The sequence below is a fragment of the Haemaphysalis longicornis genome, unplaced genomic scaffold (genome assembly GCF_048455015.1).
Source record: "Haemaphysalis longicornis isolate Haplotype H1 unplaced genomic scaffold, Haemaphysalis longicornis Haplotype H1 scaffold_10, whole genome shotgun sequence".
In the NCBI taxonomy this organism is placed as follows: Eukaryota; Metazoa; Arthropoda; class Arachnida; order Ixodida; family Ixodidae; genus Haemaphysalis; species Haemaphysalis longicornis.
The window spans coordinates 29,685,925-29,705,946 of NW_027526204.1; the positions used below are offsets into that span (position 1 = coordinate 29,685,925).

Genomic DNA, 20,022 nt, shown 5'->3' on the forward strand with positions numbered 1-20,022 from the left:
TCGCCCCTACTCGCCGGTTTCTCACGCTGCGAAGTGTGTTTGCACTCCCTATATCCACAGTTGTTGTTTTTGTAAGCAACTGGTACAGAATAGGCAGTATGAATTATTTTTAAGTAACTGCTAGATAACCGAAAGTAAGCTAATTGGTCTGAAGTTAGAGCTCTCTCACGGCAGACTTCCTGAATTATTGCTTGACTGCGCCATTATCTTTATTCTTTCGGTACCGTTAGGGCAATAAACGTTTCGCAGCTGACACCTCGATCTTTTCTACAACAATTATTTCACCATATTATCTTAAATCGGCTCCTCTTGGTCATTACCGACAGCCTTCCGGTTTTATTCTTCCCCTTCATCTTTTTGTATTACTTGCAGCCCGTACAGCCAGGAGAATTTGCTCAAGATGGTTTTAATAATCAGTGTCGGATGGAAAACAATATTGTACAAATTTCTGTTGTTGTTTTTTTTTGCATACGGTACTCCATTTTGTACACTGAACTTCTCATTTCACAGTACCTGCATTGTAATTATAGCGCGTTCCTGCTTGGTTGACATAAATCTTCCGGCGTTATAAAACTTTTCCTAAATTTACTCGTGATTGTCCGCCAGTTTGCGAAAAAAATTTGGAGAACCCCGCCAAATTTATTATATTCTACGCAGCTTCCCGCACCATATCTCTGCCTTATGTAATTGATTCTTTTCTTTTCTGAGGCAGGTTACTGGTTCGTTTTCGGTTCATCTGCTCCTACAGTTATGTTTCATTTATAAGGAATCCTAGTTATTCGTCATAACAAATGTCTACGCTACACTCGTACTCGCATTACCCTAATTTCCAATGCTCTGATTGTTATTCATACGCAAGGTACATTTCTTTTGCTTTACTAGTTCACCTTTTAACTTCACAATGCTCTGCTTTTCACCATTCTGAGCTACCTCGCTTACAATCTACAAAGGACATGCGCATCTTACACAATATCAGTATTTGCCGTTACAATGAATTTAATTGCACATCTAGGCCTGAGCCATCAGGCTTTTACATTTTCATTTCTTTTTTTGTTCGGTATTTAATGAATTCATTACCACTAGGTCGTTTCTCTCCCCGAGGCCAACGCGAAAATTACCTCGCACGTTTTTTTTTTCTTTATTTTTTCTTACACAGCTCTAAAGGGAGCCGAGGCTATAGGCGGGCATCATCTAAAGTGGCCTCGGCCCCCTTACAGGTTTCACAGTTTCACACAAAGGATCTAGATTCAAACAGCTGGCTCTCAGCAAAACGAGATAGGAAATATAACAACAGAAATTCAACGTAGCAAAAGCGTATAACACATAAAACAGGTTCATATATAAAAAAACAATGAAGCACAATACTACTACAATATATCCACGTGCATAGATAAAGCGTTTCATGGGTGTATGTATCCGTGTAACATATGATAACCAACATTAGGTAAGCCTACGCCTCACAAAAAGTTAATGGGGCGTACAGTGTACAGAAGAGAATAGACATGTATTTCTAACAATGGGTCAAGTGAATTTGTTTACAGCATGAGTAATATATCATAAATTTAGGTTGCATATTCAAACATACAATGCAACGTTCTTGGGGTTCAACAAATATGAAGAAACAATATTTCACAACAAACAACACTTCAAAGTGTAAAGAATGATGTGCCCTTCCGGACTATATATTTTCTGCATTTGCTTTTGAATGGGAGAAATGGTCTTAGGAAATTTTCTTTCATATCACTGCTATTTAATATTTTGTAGCTTGATAAGAAAGAGTCTAGTTACCATAATTAGTGCGAATTGTAGGTGGTGAAATTAAGGGCTTGCGTATTGGGTATGTACTAGGTTTCGCGGTTAGTACGTTAGGTAGGCGGTTTTTATGAATGTCTTGTAAGAGTTTAAAGCAAAAGATTTGATCAGCTTTAAGCATGTTATACTTAACTAAAAGCGGGTCTGTCCTTAAATTTAGCTTGTTTCCCTGGTAGTTCTCACACATGCGAAGCATTTTTTTCTGCAAAATATTCCAGCTATTGTAGTTATAGGCCGTCGTGGTTCCCCAAATTAATATGCCATAACTCAGTCTCGAATAGAAAAGAGAATAGTAGAGTGTGTTTTAGCGAGGGGGTTATCAGATGTTGAATACGGTATATGCTTTCTGTTACTCGTGACAACTAAGCTTTAGGATTGTTGACGGGAAACGACCATGAAAGGTCCTCAGAAAACCAAACACAAAGAAATTTTTGTTGAGCCACTTGTTCCAATAAGTAACCTTCGTTCGTTAGTTTAAATGGGCTGGTATCTCGTTTACTTGCTGGCTTAAATATATGATTTATTTTGTTTTAGTCATATTAAGGCTTAAATGATTTGTTTCTAACCACGGCGATAGCTGGGCTGAGTGCCTGGGCTGAGATTTCCCGCCAGACGTTCCCCAATATAAGTTTGCCTACTTAAATCTTAGAATTTTAGTGGAAATTCTGAGCAAAAAATATGCTCCTATGACTTGAAAATTAGGCAAGGCCTCTAATACAAATCGTGTTGTGAAGTTTGTTTGATATGAGTAGCTTTTTTTCTCAAACTACTGCCCTGTAAAGCAGAAGCTGATGTCAAGCTCATTTCGGTCCAGGCCACTCCAAGCAAACAATGTGTTATAATATCAGCATAACAAAATTAAGTAGCATGTTTTAACTTGTCATTTTTGGGGCAGTGTTTTGGCCTCACAATCTCCACCTCGAGGTACTGCCAAATTATTCTAAAAACTTTTGCTAATAAATAAATATGCTTAAATGTGCATCATTGGCCCCTTTACTCGGTAGAGTAGCTAGCACTTCTTCACATGAAGGTACAAAAAAAGTGTAGAATGGTCTGACTAACAAATGGCAATTTTGTTGATTTTTCAGGCATTCCTAAACGTGTCTTGAATAAAATTCTACAGAACCCAAGCATGAAATATTATTTAGTCAGTAGCGCGTTAATTCGAAAAAAAATTAATTTATTTTTATTTACAGGTAACTTGCTGGCCCTTGGTTAGGGCTTTGAATAAAGGGGGCTAACAAAGACATGTACAACAAGTAAATGGGCGAAAGGTGCCAAAAAGTAAGCGCGAAACATGAGTAACAAAGAAACAAGAACTAAGTACCTATAAATGGAGATCATACATCATCACCGAACAGCTAAAAAGATGCAGTTCATGGCACACAGCAGTTAGGAAAATGTACAATATGTGTAACCTAAATTGGCACAGATTGTGGTATAATATGCAGGGAAAGTCATGACAGCGATTGCAGGAAGTGTGAACAGTTCGTTAAGATAGCTCTAAACAAAAAAATAAAGCACAAAAAATGATTGGGCAATTCGCTTCACAAAACCTATTTTGCACAACACTATACAAGAACGAAGCAGTCAACATAAAATTATCACCCTAAATGTAAGGTTATTTTCGTTGCGGAAGGGAACTGGGTTAGTGTCACATACTAAGCTATTGGGAAGATCATTCCACAACGTGATGGCTCGAGGCAACGCGGATGCGTTAAAAGAGTTCGTTTTACCGTACATGCGCGAGAAACTAAGCTGGTTGTGTAGTCAGCTGATAAATAGGAGGGTCGTTCAATTGGAACTCTGGTCATTTTAGTGCTAATGACGTATTTATGAAAGAGGCGTAAAAGTGAAATGTTGCGGCGAGTGGATAATAATTGAAATGAATATTCCATTTTAAGATGTCTTACGCTGCAGCAGAAATTATAATTACGAGAAATGAATCGGACTGTCTTATTTTGAACTGCCTCGATCATGTTGGTTAAGTAATTTTGGGGGGGGGGGCAGATTGGTGAGGCAAATTTGAGTTGGGGACGAACAAAAGTTTCGTAAGCTAGTTTTCGGACGTTAACGGTATTCGGACGTTTGCACAGGTATTAGTGATGTGAGAGGACCATGAAAGATTTTGTGTGAAGTGTACGCCCAAATATTTGTATGTGGAAACATGCGAGAGCAGTTCGTTATTTATACGGTATGAAAAAATGGAGGGGTCATGCTTACGACTAAATGAGATAGTTTTGCATTTCGATGGGTTTAGAATCATTTGCCAAGTTTCACATCATTTGACAAATACGTCAAGATTTTTCTGTAGTGCGTAATGATCGTTAACGTTTTTGATAGGATGGTAGATTATGCAGTCGTCGGCAAATATTCGTATGAATGATTTGACGCCATCAGTCAAGTCGTTACTAAATATAAGAAATAGCAGCGGCGCGAGCACGCTGCCTTGTGGCACCCCGGAAGTTACATCGCACATTGACGACGAATCATTATTGATGACAGTGAACTGTTGCCGGAGAGAGAGAAAATTTCGAAGACATTACAAGGTTAATGAGTCTAATTGAAGAGCAGATAGTTTTGAGATTAGGCGGCAGTGGGGCACACGGTCAAACGATTTCGAAAAGTCAAGAAAAATGCAGTCTATTTGGAGGTTATTATTAATGTTCGAGTGAAGGTCAGTCGTGAATTCTAGCAGTTGTGTATCGCATGACAAACATTTCCTAAACACATGTTGGTTGCGGGTTGCGGAAAAAGAACTGGTTTAACTTAAGATGGTTGTAAATGTGCGAAGCGATAATGTGTTCTAATAGTTTGCAGCAAATGGATGTAAGTGAGATTGGACGGTAATTTCGGGGTAAATGTTTTTCTCCAGATTTAAACGATGGGTTAACTTTGGCAATTTTCCAGTCGTCAGGTATCTGCCCACACTCAAAGATTGTTGAAAAATATAGCACAGAATTTTACTTGTAGTGTAAATGGTGTTGTTCAGTAATTTTGAGTTAATATTATCAGCGCCAGCGGAGCTGGACAGCTTCAACTTGGTTATCAGACATTCTATACCTTCGGCCATAATTTCAATAGGTTTCATGCACTGGTAATCCTAATCCGGCACGTTAGGTAATGTGGATTGGTCTTCCCGAGCAAACATTGAGGCAAAAACGTATTAAAGGCAGAACAACGCTGCTGTTAGAAAGAGGTTCGTGATTCTCATCATGTAAGGTAATGGGGTTAGCATCACGGTTGCGAGATATTTCACGCCAGAATTTTTTGTGGTTAGTTTTTAGAATAGAAGCCAGGTCAGTTGAAAAATATTTAAGTTTGGCAGAACGTATAGCTGCGCAGTAGGCATTTGAACACTGCTTATACTTATCCCACGCACTGGCTGTGCGCAGGCGTTTAGCATTTCGGTAAAGACGTTTCTTTTTATTTCTTAATTGACTGAGTGACTTAGTGAACCAGGCATTGCATTTGTCATTGAATATCGAAATCAAGGGAATGTATTTATTAATCAAGGCGGTAATTTTGTCACGGAAAAGTACCCAGTTGTCGTGAACCGACCGATTGCTAAACGAGGGCAAGAATACCTGGCAAAAGAAAATTTCAAGTGTATTGTTGATTTCGGCATAGTTAGCTTTGTTATAGCCACCAATCTGTTTGGTAGTTTTGCCGGGAAACGCTACAGGAAGATCAAGGGTTACTTCAAAAAGTCTGTGATCGCTAAGACCTTCTCGGTAAAGGACTTCCACGACTGTATCAGGGGCTGAAATCAGTATTAAATCTAGGATGTTGCTTTCACGAGTGGGTTTATTGACGACCTGTACAAGATTAAAGTCAAGAGTTATAATGATAAACTCGGATGATGTGTTACAAGGGGAGAATAGAAGGTTCCAATCAATCCGCGGAAGGTTAAAGTCTCCGAAAAGAAAGACATTTTAGTGTGGCACAAATTCATGGCATCAGTAATACATTCCCTCAATTCAGTTATGAAAGAACTATTGGAATCAGGAGGGTGGTAACAGTTTTTTATAAGAATAACGTTAGTAAGCTTGTTTTGCAAGCGACCCAAATTATCTCAAGTGCCGATTTTGTGTCGACAACGTAAGAACAAACTGTTTTTCTAATACCCAAACGAACACCACTACCTCTTCTGTCAGCGCGGTCTTTACGGTAGATATTCAAGGTGTTAAAATTTGGAAAAATCTCGTTATCGTTAATATGAGGGTGCAGCCACGTATCAGTAAGCGCGAGGACGTCAGATTCGTTGTCGTGTAGCAGGGAACCTATTTCTTCTTTTTTAGGCAGTAGGCTGCGTATGTTTGTAAACGTAACTGATAATGAAGTTTTGTTGGAAAAGGGGTTATCTTGTGGACGCACTTCAGCGCACGTGTTGCTGCGGCTTTTGATATTGCGCTTTGTAAGAGGTGGGGGATGTAGGAGCTACCTCGTCGACAGTACTACTTGGTTTGTGATACTATCAACCACATTAGTTTTTTCGTGCATATGTAAAGTGTCGACGACTAAGTAGAATTTGGTGTTCTGGGCCTTGGCAAAGTCGAACAATTGTTTCCTTATTTGCCTGGTAGTAAAAGAGAAATTTTCACTGATAGACATTACCGTTCCTTTATGTTTTCGCGCTGACGACAGTACTTCTTGTTTGTCTTGGACAAATGCAAATTTTGCTATTATGTGTCTGTTTTTACCTTCTGTGTATTTGCCTGTACGCGTTCAAAATGAGTGCTGGTTTTGGATAACTCTAATTTGTTGGAGCACAAATCAATTATTTTTTCTTTTGATTTGGCCCAATCTTCCCCAGGATCATCATCAAGTCCAAAAAACAGCAAGTTCGACCTTCGCTGTCTATTTTCTGCGTCATTGCAATGGGAAGCGATAGTCGTAACTTGATCGGAAAGTTCAAGAATTGCTTTTTCGGCTGTCTTAGTATCAGCTGCACTGTGGGAGGCATAGTTTGATTCTAGGGCTGCAAACGTTGCTTTCAGCGCAGACATTTCATTTACATAGCTCCCTGTCTATCTTTGATGCATTTAAGATCTGGTGTGAATTGGTGTGATTGGTGTGAATGTAAGCATACCAGCCATTTTCAGACAAAAATTGTCATTGGGTGTCCATTATCTACAATACTTGCTCTGCCAAACTCCAACTTTGCGTCTTAAAAGGACCCTGCGCCACTTTTTTCAACTTTTTCGAAATTATAAATGCCTGCAGAGCGTGCTCAACCAACATATTCAGCACTTGGATTGGGGGTCGCTAAGTGCCTCAGTCAAATATTACTGCTGTGTGTCCATCAGATAACTTAGAAACTTTCTCAAAAATGTTTTCTGTCTTTCCCGGTATTGGCATTCTTCCAACGCCACCTGCATAAACATTGATTAACGCGTCGCGCACTTTTCAATGGGAAGGGTAGGGACGCTTAGTTCAGGCACTCACCTGCTATGTGGCGCCCGCCGGCGGACATCTCGCCTTACTTCACTGCTCCCCGCTGCACCCGCTTCTACGACGTGTGTCCGTCAGCTTGCCTGTTGGGTTTCAAGAGCCGTTGCGCTCACATCTTAGCCGCGACGGGGCGCTAGTTCTGGTGCGCACTCAATCTATGGCGCACTGGGCATCTCGTTCAACGTGTCGCTCGCTTCATACTGACTGCATTTTTACAAAGATAACTGACGGAGGCAGAACTGAAATAGTGCAAGAATGTAATAATTGCCGGGTAGACAAATAGCGAACGGAAAAAACGATATTTTCGGATGGTGTAGCCATTATTTTACTGATAATTTCCTCTCTGGTGTATTTAGGGAAGAAAACAATACGTGCACATTTTTTGTTCAGGCGCTCACTTCTCACCATTACTTTCCAAAAATATCACGTGCTTGTAAATTTCAGAAGATTACAGAAAATAAAAGGATAAGCAGCTGAGGGTTCCACCACGCTGTACTGGCGCTTCTGCAGTACAGTCCTCAATTTTAAAAGTGCGTATCAAAGCGGAGTGCGAACAGCGAGGACAAAACAAGACCGCAATTTGGAGGGTACAGAGGGGGGATGCCTCACTCAGAAAATATAGGGGCCCGTGATCAATGTACATAAGCGCGCAAAGCCGGCGTCAGCCTGCGGCACCACAAGTGGTTTTGCGTCCGCCGTGGCGCAGGCAGTTTTATCAGCGTCAGACCAAGACAGACAAGCATAGTGATAAACAAGAAGGCGTAGGAGCGCCGCCTGGGGAACGCTAGACAAGCTGTCAACTATTTTGCATAGTTTCTGAGAAGCGGCGCTCGCCGACAGACATAAAAGAACACAGGAAGGTTACGGGGTGGGAAAGGGTAGCAGAGAGCAAGAGGAGAGTGGCTGTTTGTCCATTTTCGCTCACGCGTTAGGCAATGATTATACAGCCGGCGTTGGTTCTTCGACCGCTGGAATTACGCTATTGAAGCGGTGTCGCGGCTACTGACGGGCTTTTCTTCAGCCTCAGCAATGAAAGCACTCGATATCCACTCCAAAAAGAAAGCCTCTAAAGCAAAGCAGAAACTGAAGGCGTATCCGGTGTGACGAGCCATCACGCAGTGACACTCCGTGCTAGCGACTATATTGCCGCGAACCATTGATTTAATTTGTTTCTTTATGTTTTGTTTTCACTGCCCGGTCGTATCCGGCTCTGTTATCTGTGTTCCAAGCGGAGCGCGTGTTGCATTCTTTATTTTTATGCCGCACGGGTTATCTCATTCTTATAAGGAAAGCGTTTCGCCCTAACGTCACTAGCCCAGAATAAACTTTGATCTACAATGTTCTGGATGTAAAGTGACGGTTCGAGAAACACTCGCGTCGAAAGATAAAAACCTGCAGAGCAGACGCCTCGATATACCACTCACCGACACTGGCCTGCGCACGTCCCTTTGTTGACTGCTGCTTCGCCGCCTCTTCATTCTTTGAGACCTCCTCGGTGCTCTTTGAGTTCTTAGGGGAGCATAAGTTCACTCCAACAAACTTCTTTTTCTTGAAGACAACTGCTTCGTCTTTGGCTGTGTGACAATATTTTACCCTCGCTGTCAGCCCTCGCCTAAAGGCGCGAAAAAAGAGGAAGAGTGAAAGCATTATTTATAAGTGTTGCACAGCCCCTTTAGTTTGAGCTGGCTTGTTTTCCACCCGGGACAGCCCCGTACTCGACGACGCTCATTTTCATTATTTAGGCGCTAATCCAGTTGTTCTTTTTTCCAATACTTCTTACATCGACCAAAGTTGTACTTCCACTTTCTTAGTAGATCCTCACGTTTTTGCCGATAGGTCAACACCCGTCCTCCGCGTTGTTACGCACGTTCCTTCAAGCGAGAGTAATAGGCCACTATTTATTACTTCAGAATGCTTGCCGGCGGTAACCCAGACGATATAATTTCTGCATCACAACTCTTTTTGGGCCTACAGTCTGCGCAAGCGTCATTTGGAGGATGGTTCTAGTCTTTCACATCTAACACAGCATTTTTCTTGCCGAATGCGGCGCTTCCTCTATATATGTTTACTCTTGTATTTACTATTTTATATTATACCTTCAACTCTTCGACCGAGCCTTCTGCACAGTGTTGCTAAATTGAAGTCGAACGTTTTGTTCAAATTGTTGAACAACCGACTGTCATCTGCCCATCTCATGTGCCTCAGATGTTCTCAACTTAGTGAACCCCCAAGTTCTCGCAATAAAGCTTTCTTAAATTTTCTTTGTAGACACCCTCTACACATCGCAAAGTAGTGCTTGAGACAGTACGAAATATCAAGATACACAGGGCGGCGCTGACTCCCAACTTATTTTATTACGCGTAAACGCAAATGCATACTCAGAACAAACACGTGTTCAAGGGAAATTCCTCAATAGTGCGGTTCTATAAGCACAAGACTACGATATTCACATTTTTACATTTTTACAAACAACCAACAACGATAGGGAAAAATCTCTTTCCATGCAGCGCCACACAGGCAAGGCTGACGCACTTGCCTTAGTTTTTTCTAATATGCAATGCTTCCATTATCTCTCTCGTGAACTGGTGGTTGTGCCCCCCCAAAATTCTGGTGTTCTTAAAACAGCGTATTGCATTTCACTTGGCTGTTATTGGTTCGGGTCGCGTATTGCCGAGTGATGTGTGCATAAGAATTGTTCTGGGGTGACCTCCGGTTCTCCATGAGTCGTATATCGATACATGTGTCTGCCTGGCCAATATAAACGTGAACGCATGACAATGGCAATGAGTAAACAATGCATGTGTATTACGGGACGAACGGAAAAGCATGCTTGAGGTTGCAACAGCTGCCGCACTTCTGTCCAGACAACTTCCTTTCCACCAATTTGCCGAGAAAAGCGCAGTAACTCCGTATCGTCCGGAAATATTATTCAGGGCATGCTACAAACGGTGCATGTATAGTTTTCTTTTTTTTCCGCCGGCAGGCCATCTTTCCAGTACTCCACGTTTAAAACCACCATTTTTACCAGCTTCTGGGCCCTTTTGCGCATTACGTGTTCCGGCAAAGCTCCCGCGTTAAGCCGGGTGATATTTGCATAGACACTGTTCCCAGTTTTACGCAGATAGGACTTAAAAACAGCTGACCTTAACACCGACAATGTAATTTCACTTTTTCCCAGTTTGTAGTGCCCTGAACTGAAATTTATAAGTTGTTTCGCAGACCAAAGACGATATTCCGAGCAGACATGCCCTGGTTCAAAAATTTTACGCAAATCCGGGAATTTGTCGCGGGCCTTCTTTCCGAAGCTCCAACAGAAATCAAGCCCAAGCCCGTGCTCTTTATAAATTTCAGCTCATCAACCACTCGGCGAGATACATTGCAGCTGTCCCCAAAGATAAGAAAATTGTCAACGTGTCTCACAATTTTGATAGCTTTCCCGCACAGGTTCTGCTGAATATGCCTGTAGATAAGGCTGAGAACAATATTGCTAAAGACAGAACCCGCCTTACGGCTGATACATATCCCGGCTTTTGTGCAAATGTAAGCCCCCCTTACACGCTACAAAGGTTTACTTCCAGTATGAACACAGAATTTCTAGAAACCCGCTGATCGGTACCCCGAAAGTGTCCATAAACTTAATTTAAGTATTTTCCTCGGTGATGCACCTCTTCACACAGTTCATTATTTCATTGTGAGGAATGGTGTAATGTGCATCCCCTACATTGATTGTCAACACTTTTCACGTGTCAGAGTTGTTTTTACTGAAAAATTATACGAAGCTGTCCGAGTTGAGTATCAAGATCGGATCTCGAAACCGTTTCTGCAACTGCCTAGATACCACCCTCCGCCAGGAGCTCCTAAACAATAGCGCGAAACGGCACATGATGTTTGTGCGTTTTGGTGGAGAAGAACAGTTTCCCTGTTAAACCTTTTCCTGCTTTACAGTGCCTCCGAGACATTCCAGGTTGTGTTTATTTTGCAGTAAAATAGCACCTTACTTCACTTTAGAGGGTTTAACATCTATAGGCTGAATGTTCTTACAAACAGCGTTGATAGTTTTCAAAGAAACCAATCCATCGGGAACGATGACAAAGCAAGGATACTTATTCGACATTCATGCGTGCAACCGGGTACTAACAGCAAACTCGACACACTCTCGGGCCGGCTGGGGCTGGCGCCACGGACCTCGAGTCCTGGAGAGTACATCTACGCATTCCGAGAATAATTGTGAATGGTCTTCTTCTGGAACACAACACGAAATACACTTAGTAAGTGTTATTTTCTCAACTGGATCAAATGCTGATTCGTCGATGTACTACGGGGCCAGGCCCAAGAGGTCCTTGTGGCGGTTGGGTAGTGTCTGGTCCCCCAGAAAGATAACCCGGCCCTTAGCAGCATTAGACCTGTTTGGTGGTGGTATGTGGGATCAGCGTTGTTCCACAGCCAATCTGCTGTCTTCTCTCACGTCTTTTATCAGTCGAAGAAGAGCCTCCTGCTATGGCCGTCTCCTCAGATTTAAGTGCAGGTCACCCTCAGGCAGACCTTAAAATTCTTGGCCTGACTACACACCTCCGCTCTCAAAATGAGGAATAACCGCCTGCGGTATCTTCTGAAAGGCTCCAAAAACACGCACAAAAGTTTAATTTCCGGGTGCAAAAGCCGTGCCTCCAGTGCTACGAAGGCATCCTCGCTTTAAACTCACACACGGCCATCATTGAGGCAAGTGAAATGGGGTTACGAAGTTCATAATTCTTGCAAACCAATTAAGTGTCGGATGTATTATAAATGTAGCTCCGTGGAATTGACAGTTGGGCTTGTTGTTGTTTGTACGTCGTTAAGTAGCGCTTGAGACAAGACGAAACATCAGGAGACACAAAGTTGATAACTGGAAACTGTTTTTCATTGCGCATAAACACAAATAGACACACAGAAAAAGTACGTGCGCAGGGCAACTCCTTGATAGTGCGGCTCGATCAGCACAAGATTACGATATTCTAATTCATACAAACAACTCACAACAACCTAAGTTAACACATTCGACAGCAAAACAAATCGTATGCAACCGTACTGACTGCACACCAAATGTAGACGTACACCTCCACGCGTACACGTGCACAACTTCAGGGAGACGGTGCTCCTTTCTCTTTCGTTCTTTGTGGGCTAGTGCAAGAAGCATTACGTTGTCCTCAAGTACGAATACCTGGCTATAAATTAGAATACTAGAAAAAGCTTAGTAACGAACAAACAAATCCTTGCAAGGGTTGAGATGGAATTCCATGAGAAATTTACCTCCTTCGACACGAGTAGAAAACAGCAGAAGACATGAAATGATGCTTTTCGGTTCCATTTTACACTTCCTGCATGTGTAGGTGATTCGAAGCCGTATTATTCGCACCATTCCAGTAGTTTGCCATAATGATAGGCAGATGTCACATGATTTCAGCACCTCGCAGGCTGAGACATTCAATTTTAAAATGGTTTATCAGAGGCGAAAACCAAATTAACGAATTACCAGTGATATACCTTCGTGAGTTTGAACTTCAGCTGACCGACCTTGTCCATGGAAGCAACCTAGGCCACCGTGCTCTCATTCTCTCCTCTCAAACACCTATCTGGAACAAAATACATGTCAACAAACTTCATAAAATTTGAATCAGACCAAAGTACACTTGGTCAGGCCTCGTAAAGCTTGGCCGCACGGGGCTAACGGTTCGGGCATTAGTGCGCCTCTCCTTTGTGTGTACTGTGTGCTGGTCGGGTGTGAACATTCACTGCTTGCGTTGACAACCTTATGGCGAGCCATGTGCCATACTTTTCGATTAAACTCTAATATGACGAGGTTTTTACACAGTTTGCTTTACCAGTTCAAGTCTTCTTAAGAGTTCTGAGTGTGCGATTAGTGAATAACCTAACACCCTCAGCGAAGATTTTCACGTGATGCCAAATTCTCCTAACGAGTGATGCCTCTCACTGTACCTTGTGTTTCTCTTTGCATGTAAACCAACGGTAAACAACAGCGCGAGTACGGATACAGGGAGTGCTGCTCCTGCGACGACCGCGAGAGTAAGGACTTCTTTTTTTTAGTCATTTTAAAATATTTTGCGGCTAGTCTCCTGTCTCAAACGCTACATTATCCTCTACAAAGTGTCCAACTAAAAAAACTGTACACTGGCACAGTACTGTATGAGCTGAATTGAAGAATATTTTCGTCCCAAGCAGGCTAAACACTTCCAATTCGCTTTCTCGGTAAGCCATCACGCCACTTTGGCTTTAAAACTTCGCGGTGTCTTATTTTTGGGGCGACAGCTGTCATGGGTAAAACTATATTTTGGTATTTAATCGTCTGTCCCGACGCATCGCCAAAGAGGTCTTCTGAAAGTGGGACATGCACAATTTGTCACAAACTGAACTACGGAAGTCTTGTATTTTAGGAGGGCGTTTTTTCAGCCTTGAGGTCCTCGCAACCTCGACTTGACAATCATCAAGGTTGTTATGTGGCATTTTTCGTATATTCATATTCTGTGCTGTGTGTGGTTGTCTCCTCTGCCGTCATCGCCCTGATCATTTATGTTTTGATAAAAAATGAACTATCAAAAAGCTTGACTGTAGTTCAACTGCTTATTACCTCCCAGCACAAAAAGGCTGTCTAAAGCCACTTCACTTAAAATTACCCGTAGAATCATAGAATAAATGGGTCTTTTATTACGTTACGTGCCAATTTTCAGCTGTTTTTGCCATTTTTGCGCGCCTTATGTCAATCTTTCATGACGACATTACAACTGGCAGAATAACCGACGTCATCTCTTTTGCTATTTATGATTATGCCTACCACGTGGAGCTTTGTGAAACATTGAGTGCTTCTGGGAGGGCCCCATTAGGAAATATTTGTGACTGTAGGGGGCAACCCGTTGTAGTGCAAGTATCCAACCTTGAGCGGGTATAAACGAGGCATATAAGTTTTAAGATGAAGCGGGGAAACCTCGAATTTTGACAGTCGACACCATGGCCCAGTTCTCACCGACATTTGTGCACCTGTTGGTCCTTTTCTGATTACCAGGCAGGGAGTGGTAGACCTTCGTCAGAATTACTGTAAACTCGGTGAACTCAAAACCTAAAACTTTGTTTCAACCAAGCAGGTGTTCTAGACTCTAATTCAGATTCTCCAAAAAATTGAGTCAAGAGGGCTCGGCACTACGCAGTTTCTAAACGCCCATCAAACTTCGTATTCACAACCCCCAACAATTTCTCAAGTTTTTTGCGATACCATCTGCCGAAAAAGCAGCCACCACGACCAGAAAATACGTCCTGTTTATTCAAAGTTTCAAAAATACAGGGAGGCAAAGAGCTACAAAACAACGTCAACTCGCACGTGAAGACACATTCGTTGAACCTTGAAATAAAGAAAAGTCTAGTAATCCCTGAAGCCCTCAAACATAAGCGACCTACAAATCGCTGTACCACTTCACCGAACACTGAACCGCCGTAATGTTTTCCTTACGGACATTGAATTCCCCAATGATTCTAATACAGATGTTCAACGCTTGTGCAAGGAAAGTGTGGCAGCGGTAAGGCGTATCCCAATTAAACGTGATGGCAAAGCGTCCTGACGTTTAATCGTAGCACCCTGCCTGAAAGAATAAAGTAGGTTTTTCACATTGTTAGAAAGAGTCTACATTGCACGAGCGCGATGTAATTTCAAGAGTTTAAGGTAGCATGAAATTATCATGGTAGTGACAACTGTCGGTACGAAGAAAAATGGGAAATGTTCGAGCCGTGGGCACCGCATCAGTCAAAGAGAGGAGCCTGTAACGGTTGTAGTCGGCGCCTGGGCTATGCACCTTCCAAGGCTTGCAACGCAACCGATTCAGGCACTTTAACTCCGACTGACTCCAGCCAACGCCGCCTGTATTAACATTGCCTGACGCGTCGCGCGCTTTTCAATGGGAAGGGTAGGGACGCTTAGTTCAGGCACTGATCCGCTATGTGGCGCGTGCGGGCGGGCATCTCGCCTTACGTCACTGCTCGCGAGTCGCGAACGCTGCACCTACTTCTACGACGTGTGTCTGTCAGCTTGCTCTTTGGGCTTCAAGAGCCGTTTCGCTTACAGCTTAGCCGTGACGGGGCGCTAGTTCTGTGGCGCACTGGGGATCTCGTTCAACGTGTCGCTCGCTTTATACTTGCTGCATTTTTCCAAAGATGAAGACGGAGGCGGACTGAAATAGTTTAAGAACATACTGATTGTCGGGTAGACATATAGCTAACAGAAAAACGATATTTTCGGATGGGGCAGCCATTATTTTACTGATATTTTTCTTTCTGGAGTATTTAGAGAAGAAAAAATTGCGTGCACGTTTTTTGTTCAGGCGCTCACTTCTACGATTACTTTCCAGTAATATCACGTGCTTGTAAACTTCAGAAAATTATAGGAAACAAAAGAATAAGCAGCTGCGATCCCGCCACGCTCTCCGGGCGCTTCTACAGTAGTCCTCAATTTTAGAAGTGCGTACCAATGTGGAGTGCGAACAGGGGGGTCAAAACAATACCTAAATGCGGAGGGGATAGAGGGGGATACCCCACTCAGAAGATTTCAGGGCCTGTGATCCGAGTATATAAGCGCGCAAAGCCGGCATCAGCCTGCGGTAGCGCAAGGGATTTTGCTTCGTGACAAAGGAAGTTTTATCAGTGACAGACCAAGCCAGACAGGCATGGTGAAAAACAAGAAGGCGTAGGAGCGCCGCCTCGGGAACGCTAAACAAACTTTCCACTATTTGTCATAGTTTCCGAGAAGCGGCGCTGGCTGGCGGACACGAAATCACGCTGGAACGCTACAGAGTGGGGAAGGGTAGGAGAGAGCAACAGGAGAGTGGCTGTTTGGCCATTTTTCGCTCACGTGTTAGGCACTGTTTATACAGGTGGGTGCTCCAGCGTGCGTACTTCTGTCAAAATTTCGAACTAAGAAATAAGTATTCAACTTGAAAATCACCTTAAACCTACCATACCCAGAAGCTCGTAAGCGAATTTCAATACCTGTGGCCCTATTCTCGACTGCACAAATTGCCGGCATTTCGCCCATGTTTTTTTGCGTAAGCACGACGTAAGCAATCAGTGACGTGCTGCACCTATAGCTATGACGACATGCAGTGTAATTTGACGAGTCAGTCATAAAGATCGCTACCAAGGTATCAAATATTGTGCAAGAAAGATATAAAAACACTTGGCATGTACTATAAAAATTAAGACGGTAGCTGAGGCTGACAAGAAAAACACATTTCTGGAGTTCAAATTTGGCGCCAACACCACAAGGCGATCGAGTAACGTTGATCCAAAAGCGAGCGAAAGGCGGATGTCGAGCTAAAGAACATCACACAATTTTTTTACCGTATCTATTTATTTCTTTCGATCGCTTTTATTAACATAGCTGGGCGCTCTGCTTCAATGCAAGCTTTTTTGCGTTATCACCTTCCCTGCCGCCACCGCCGCCACGCCCTCGTCTGCTGCTATGTTACAAGTTTATGGCGTGATCACCGAAAAAGACGGCCGCGACCATCGCTTCTATGACACATAAGAGCAGCGAAGCGCTAAGCCTGATAACCGCGGAGCACACCGATGTCGCCGATTCACTCATTCGTCAAGCTTGACTGCAATCAGCGCTGTAATGAACCATATAGTCACTTTTCATTGTTATTTTTATCTTGAGCTCGATCATGTTACCCAACAGCTTACTAGACAAGTATGGACAAATGCCATGCATTAGGTTCTCTTTGTCATGGAGAGGCTTGTACTGCCCTCTTATGTTGCGGTTACGCCAAACAAATAATTTTTATTTCATTGTCAAACATAAAAGCAAAATACTGCATGTTATTTGTATAATCCATGATCGCTGACTTGGAAGCAGTTGAAACTATAATTTGTTTCGGTAGGAAACATGCTTTAAACAGCGCGCATGCGAAACTGCGCCTGCTGCAAATTGCCGCACATTTCGCGGCGCCGTAAGCCGGGGCAATACTGTGCCCTATTTTGCTTGTATTTTGCGACAAAAACAGCCGCCATTTTCAAGCTGTTACGTAGCATTACGTCACTTTTACGCAGGCTGAAGTTGCCAATGCATGACGTAATCGTTCCCGCCAACTGTTTAAATTACGTCACGCCTTCTCAGCCAATCACAGAGGGGGGTGTGTATTACAAGCAGTATTGTTGTTGAATAGCAAAGACAGGCTTACGTTGTCATGTCCGCTGCATTTAGACTGGTTCTTCATTGCCGGCCAAGAATTATGCGCCTTTAGTAACGAGAAATAAGGCAAACTTTAGAACTGGTGTCCGCAGACGACATGAAACGTCAAAATGACGACAGCACACACAACCGCTTTGTCAACCGGAAGCACGTGACCAAAATTGAAAGCCAATCAGAAAAGACTTCCGGAAAATTGCCTGAATTGCCGGCAATTTGTGCAGTCGAGAATAGGGCCCCTGCTCCGGAACGCTACACTGACGCGGTTCGCCGATGCGACGGTGAATCTTAGTGAGGTTTCCGTGGCCAACCAGTCGGCGATGCTGACATGTTCTTGCCCCTGCTACTCACACGACCGCTTTAGGTGCATTAACACAAAACGCGGGATAGTTGGTTAGCATTTATGACGGTAACCACGCACGCACTAAATGGGCGCAAAACGAAAAAAGGCAAGAATACTGGAGCCGACTAACAACTGTTTTTTTTTATTCGCAACACTAATACGCTCAGTGACTACTTTTCATCATTGCGCATGAGCAAATATGAATATTCCGTCATATTGCGCAAACACAAGACAAAAAAAAACACTATATACTATCTGATATTGTTTAACATAATTCATTCTCCGATAGGGCGACAGATAGATGACTAGCGCATGCTCCATTTCTTAAAGGCAAGTGCCATGCTTCTGCTATATTCTTGGTAACCTGATCGCAGTGATTCAAGATGGTTGTTGTTTGGAAAACACAACAGCTCCCCCTGGCTCGTTGTTTTTTTATTCTTGTGTTTGTGCATTGGGACGGAATATGTACACATCTACGTACGCGTGATGATCAAGGGTTGTAACTCAGGGTGCAACTCTGGCGTGTTATGAATGAAAAATCGGTTGTTACTGTGAGCTGCCCTTCGTGTCTTTTAAACCGAAGCTTTATCGTTCTGACTGGATGCATATCTGACATAACTATCGGTGAAGTGAAAGAAAAACTTTCCGTGGCCGGAAGGGAACCAGGGTCCGTCGGTTTATGAAGTGGGTGTGTATCTGATTCCTCCATTCTGGCCTACGGGGTGTATCCAGCAGGCGTGTATCCAGCGGGCGTGTATCCAGAATCCATTCTGGATTCTGGGGGATTCATTCAAATCATCCTAAGGCTAACAGTAGGAGAGCGGGGCATGAACACGCAAAATTAGACCAATATCCTGCACCCCATAGTGTCAAAACAACGATGATCAGTAATGAGAAACCTTCGCGTTCAAACACCCTCGTCGTTAGATGAGGGGCGCCTGATTTTTTTTGTTAAGTCTCCATTTTGCGGGCACAAATTTGCCGTCATCATCGCCCTTAGCTGCCCACAATGCCCCTTCTTCCACCCGGTATCCAGTTTCTGAGGTGCCGATGAACACGTTTTGAGAGGATGCCTCGCTTTACACTCCGGCTCTGCTGGCCTTCAGAGCCCCAAGGGCATGACAGTCGAAGTCGCTGCATCTGGTTAAGCATCCAACAGGGCGCTGCACAATTCTGCAGCGCGCGGAAAACGCGACAAAAACCAGGAGAGGTGCAGCTGAAGGAGCCAGAGCCGTCAGAGATTTGTCCGTAGACGAGGATGTCAACGTGATGCGGGTCTTACCGGCCTCACAGACACATAGAGCAACGACAGTCGCTTTTAAGGCAAAATGCGCTTCCCCTCAACAGTTTCACCACGAAAACACAAGTGGCGCACCCACCAGAAATGCAACAAATCACGCTAACTCTACCCGAAAAAACAAGCATATGGCGCAAAGCAGAAATTGTGTGGGCCAGTCAAAAACCTTGATGACATACAAAATGATTTCAACATATTACTGTAATATTTCAGCAAGAAGCACATTTACATCCTAAGCACAATCACTTCTTTAACCAAATTTGTAATAACGGCGGGGGCCTCTGCACTCACTCCTCAGGCAATGTACGCCTGGTGGTCTGCAGGCTGGTAGCAGGTTATAAAATATTCACGGAAGTCTAGACATATTCGCCAGAAGAGCTATTGCTTTCAGTAGTCTAACCACAATATGCGTACTATCCATCCTACCTGATAATGAACTCTTCAGTTCTCGATTTGAAAAACGTGTCAATGAACTGCTATTGCCATTTATACTAGAAAAAATTGTGAATACTCATCATTGCCCTTCGGGCTTGCTGATGCCTGAGGCCGAATATTACAAAAACTGCCGGCCTATTCAGAGTCGTGCTCATTTTACATTAGCGTGCAACCAAGTGAAGCACAGCACACACCTCGTAGGTGCAACCGACTTGGAAATAGTGTCAACCATACCGCTCTCTCCAGACGAGTTGATTGTTATATCCAGTTCATGTAACCGCGGTCATGTTCTAGTTACCCTACGGTCAATAAATAGCCCTGCGATTACGAACTGTGCCCCAAGATTCCGTGAAGAAGAGGCCGATCACAAAACATCCGAACAATGGTCCGAACTGTTCTACACATACATTCAACTAGATGTTGACCATGCTGCAAAAAATTATCACCACACAC

At 43.3% G+C, this 20,022-nt stretch overlaps 2 protein-coding genes across 2 annotated transcripts in view; one reads left to right on the top strand and one right to left on the bottom strand.

Annotated features, from left to right (window-relative positions):
* LOC144158329 (uncharacterized) overlaps positions 1-9,420 on the bottom strand; it is a 162,734-nt gene extending 153,314 nt beyond the window's left edge. The window contains exons 1-2 of the mRNA XM_077689150.1: positions 8,691-9,420; positions 7,261-7,349 (exon numbers count right to left, since the gene is read on the bottom strand). Coding sequence (XP_077545276.1) covers positions 7,261-7,288 — 28 coding nt within the window. The 5' untranslated portion in view covers positions 7,289-7,349; positions 8,691-9,420. The remainder of the gene's footprint in view (positions 1-7,260; positions 7,350-8,690) is intronic.
* The window catches only part of LOC144158325 (uncharacterized), a 93,009-nt gene that overhangs the window by 2,052 nt on the left and 70,935 nt on the right, over positions 1-20,022 (top strand). The window contains exon 2 of the mRNA XM_077689146.1: positions 13,284-13,329. Coding sequence (XP_077545272.1) covers positions 13,284-13,329 — 46 coding nt within the window. The remainder of the gene's footprint in view (positions 1-13,283; positions 13,330-20,022) is intronic.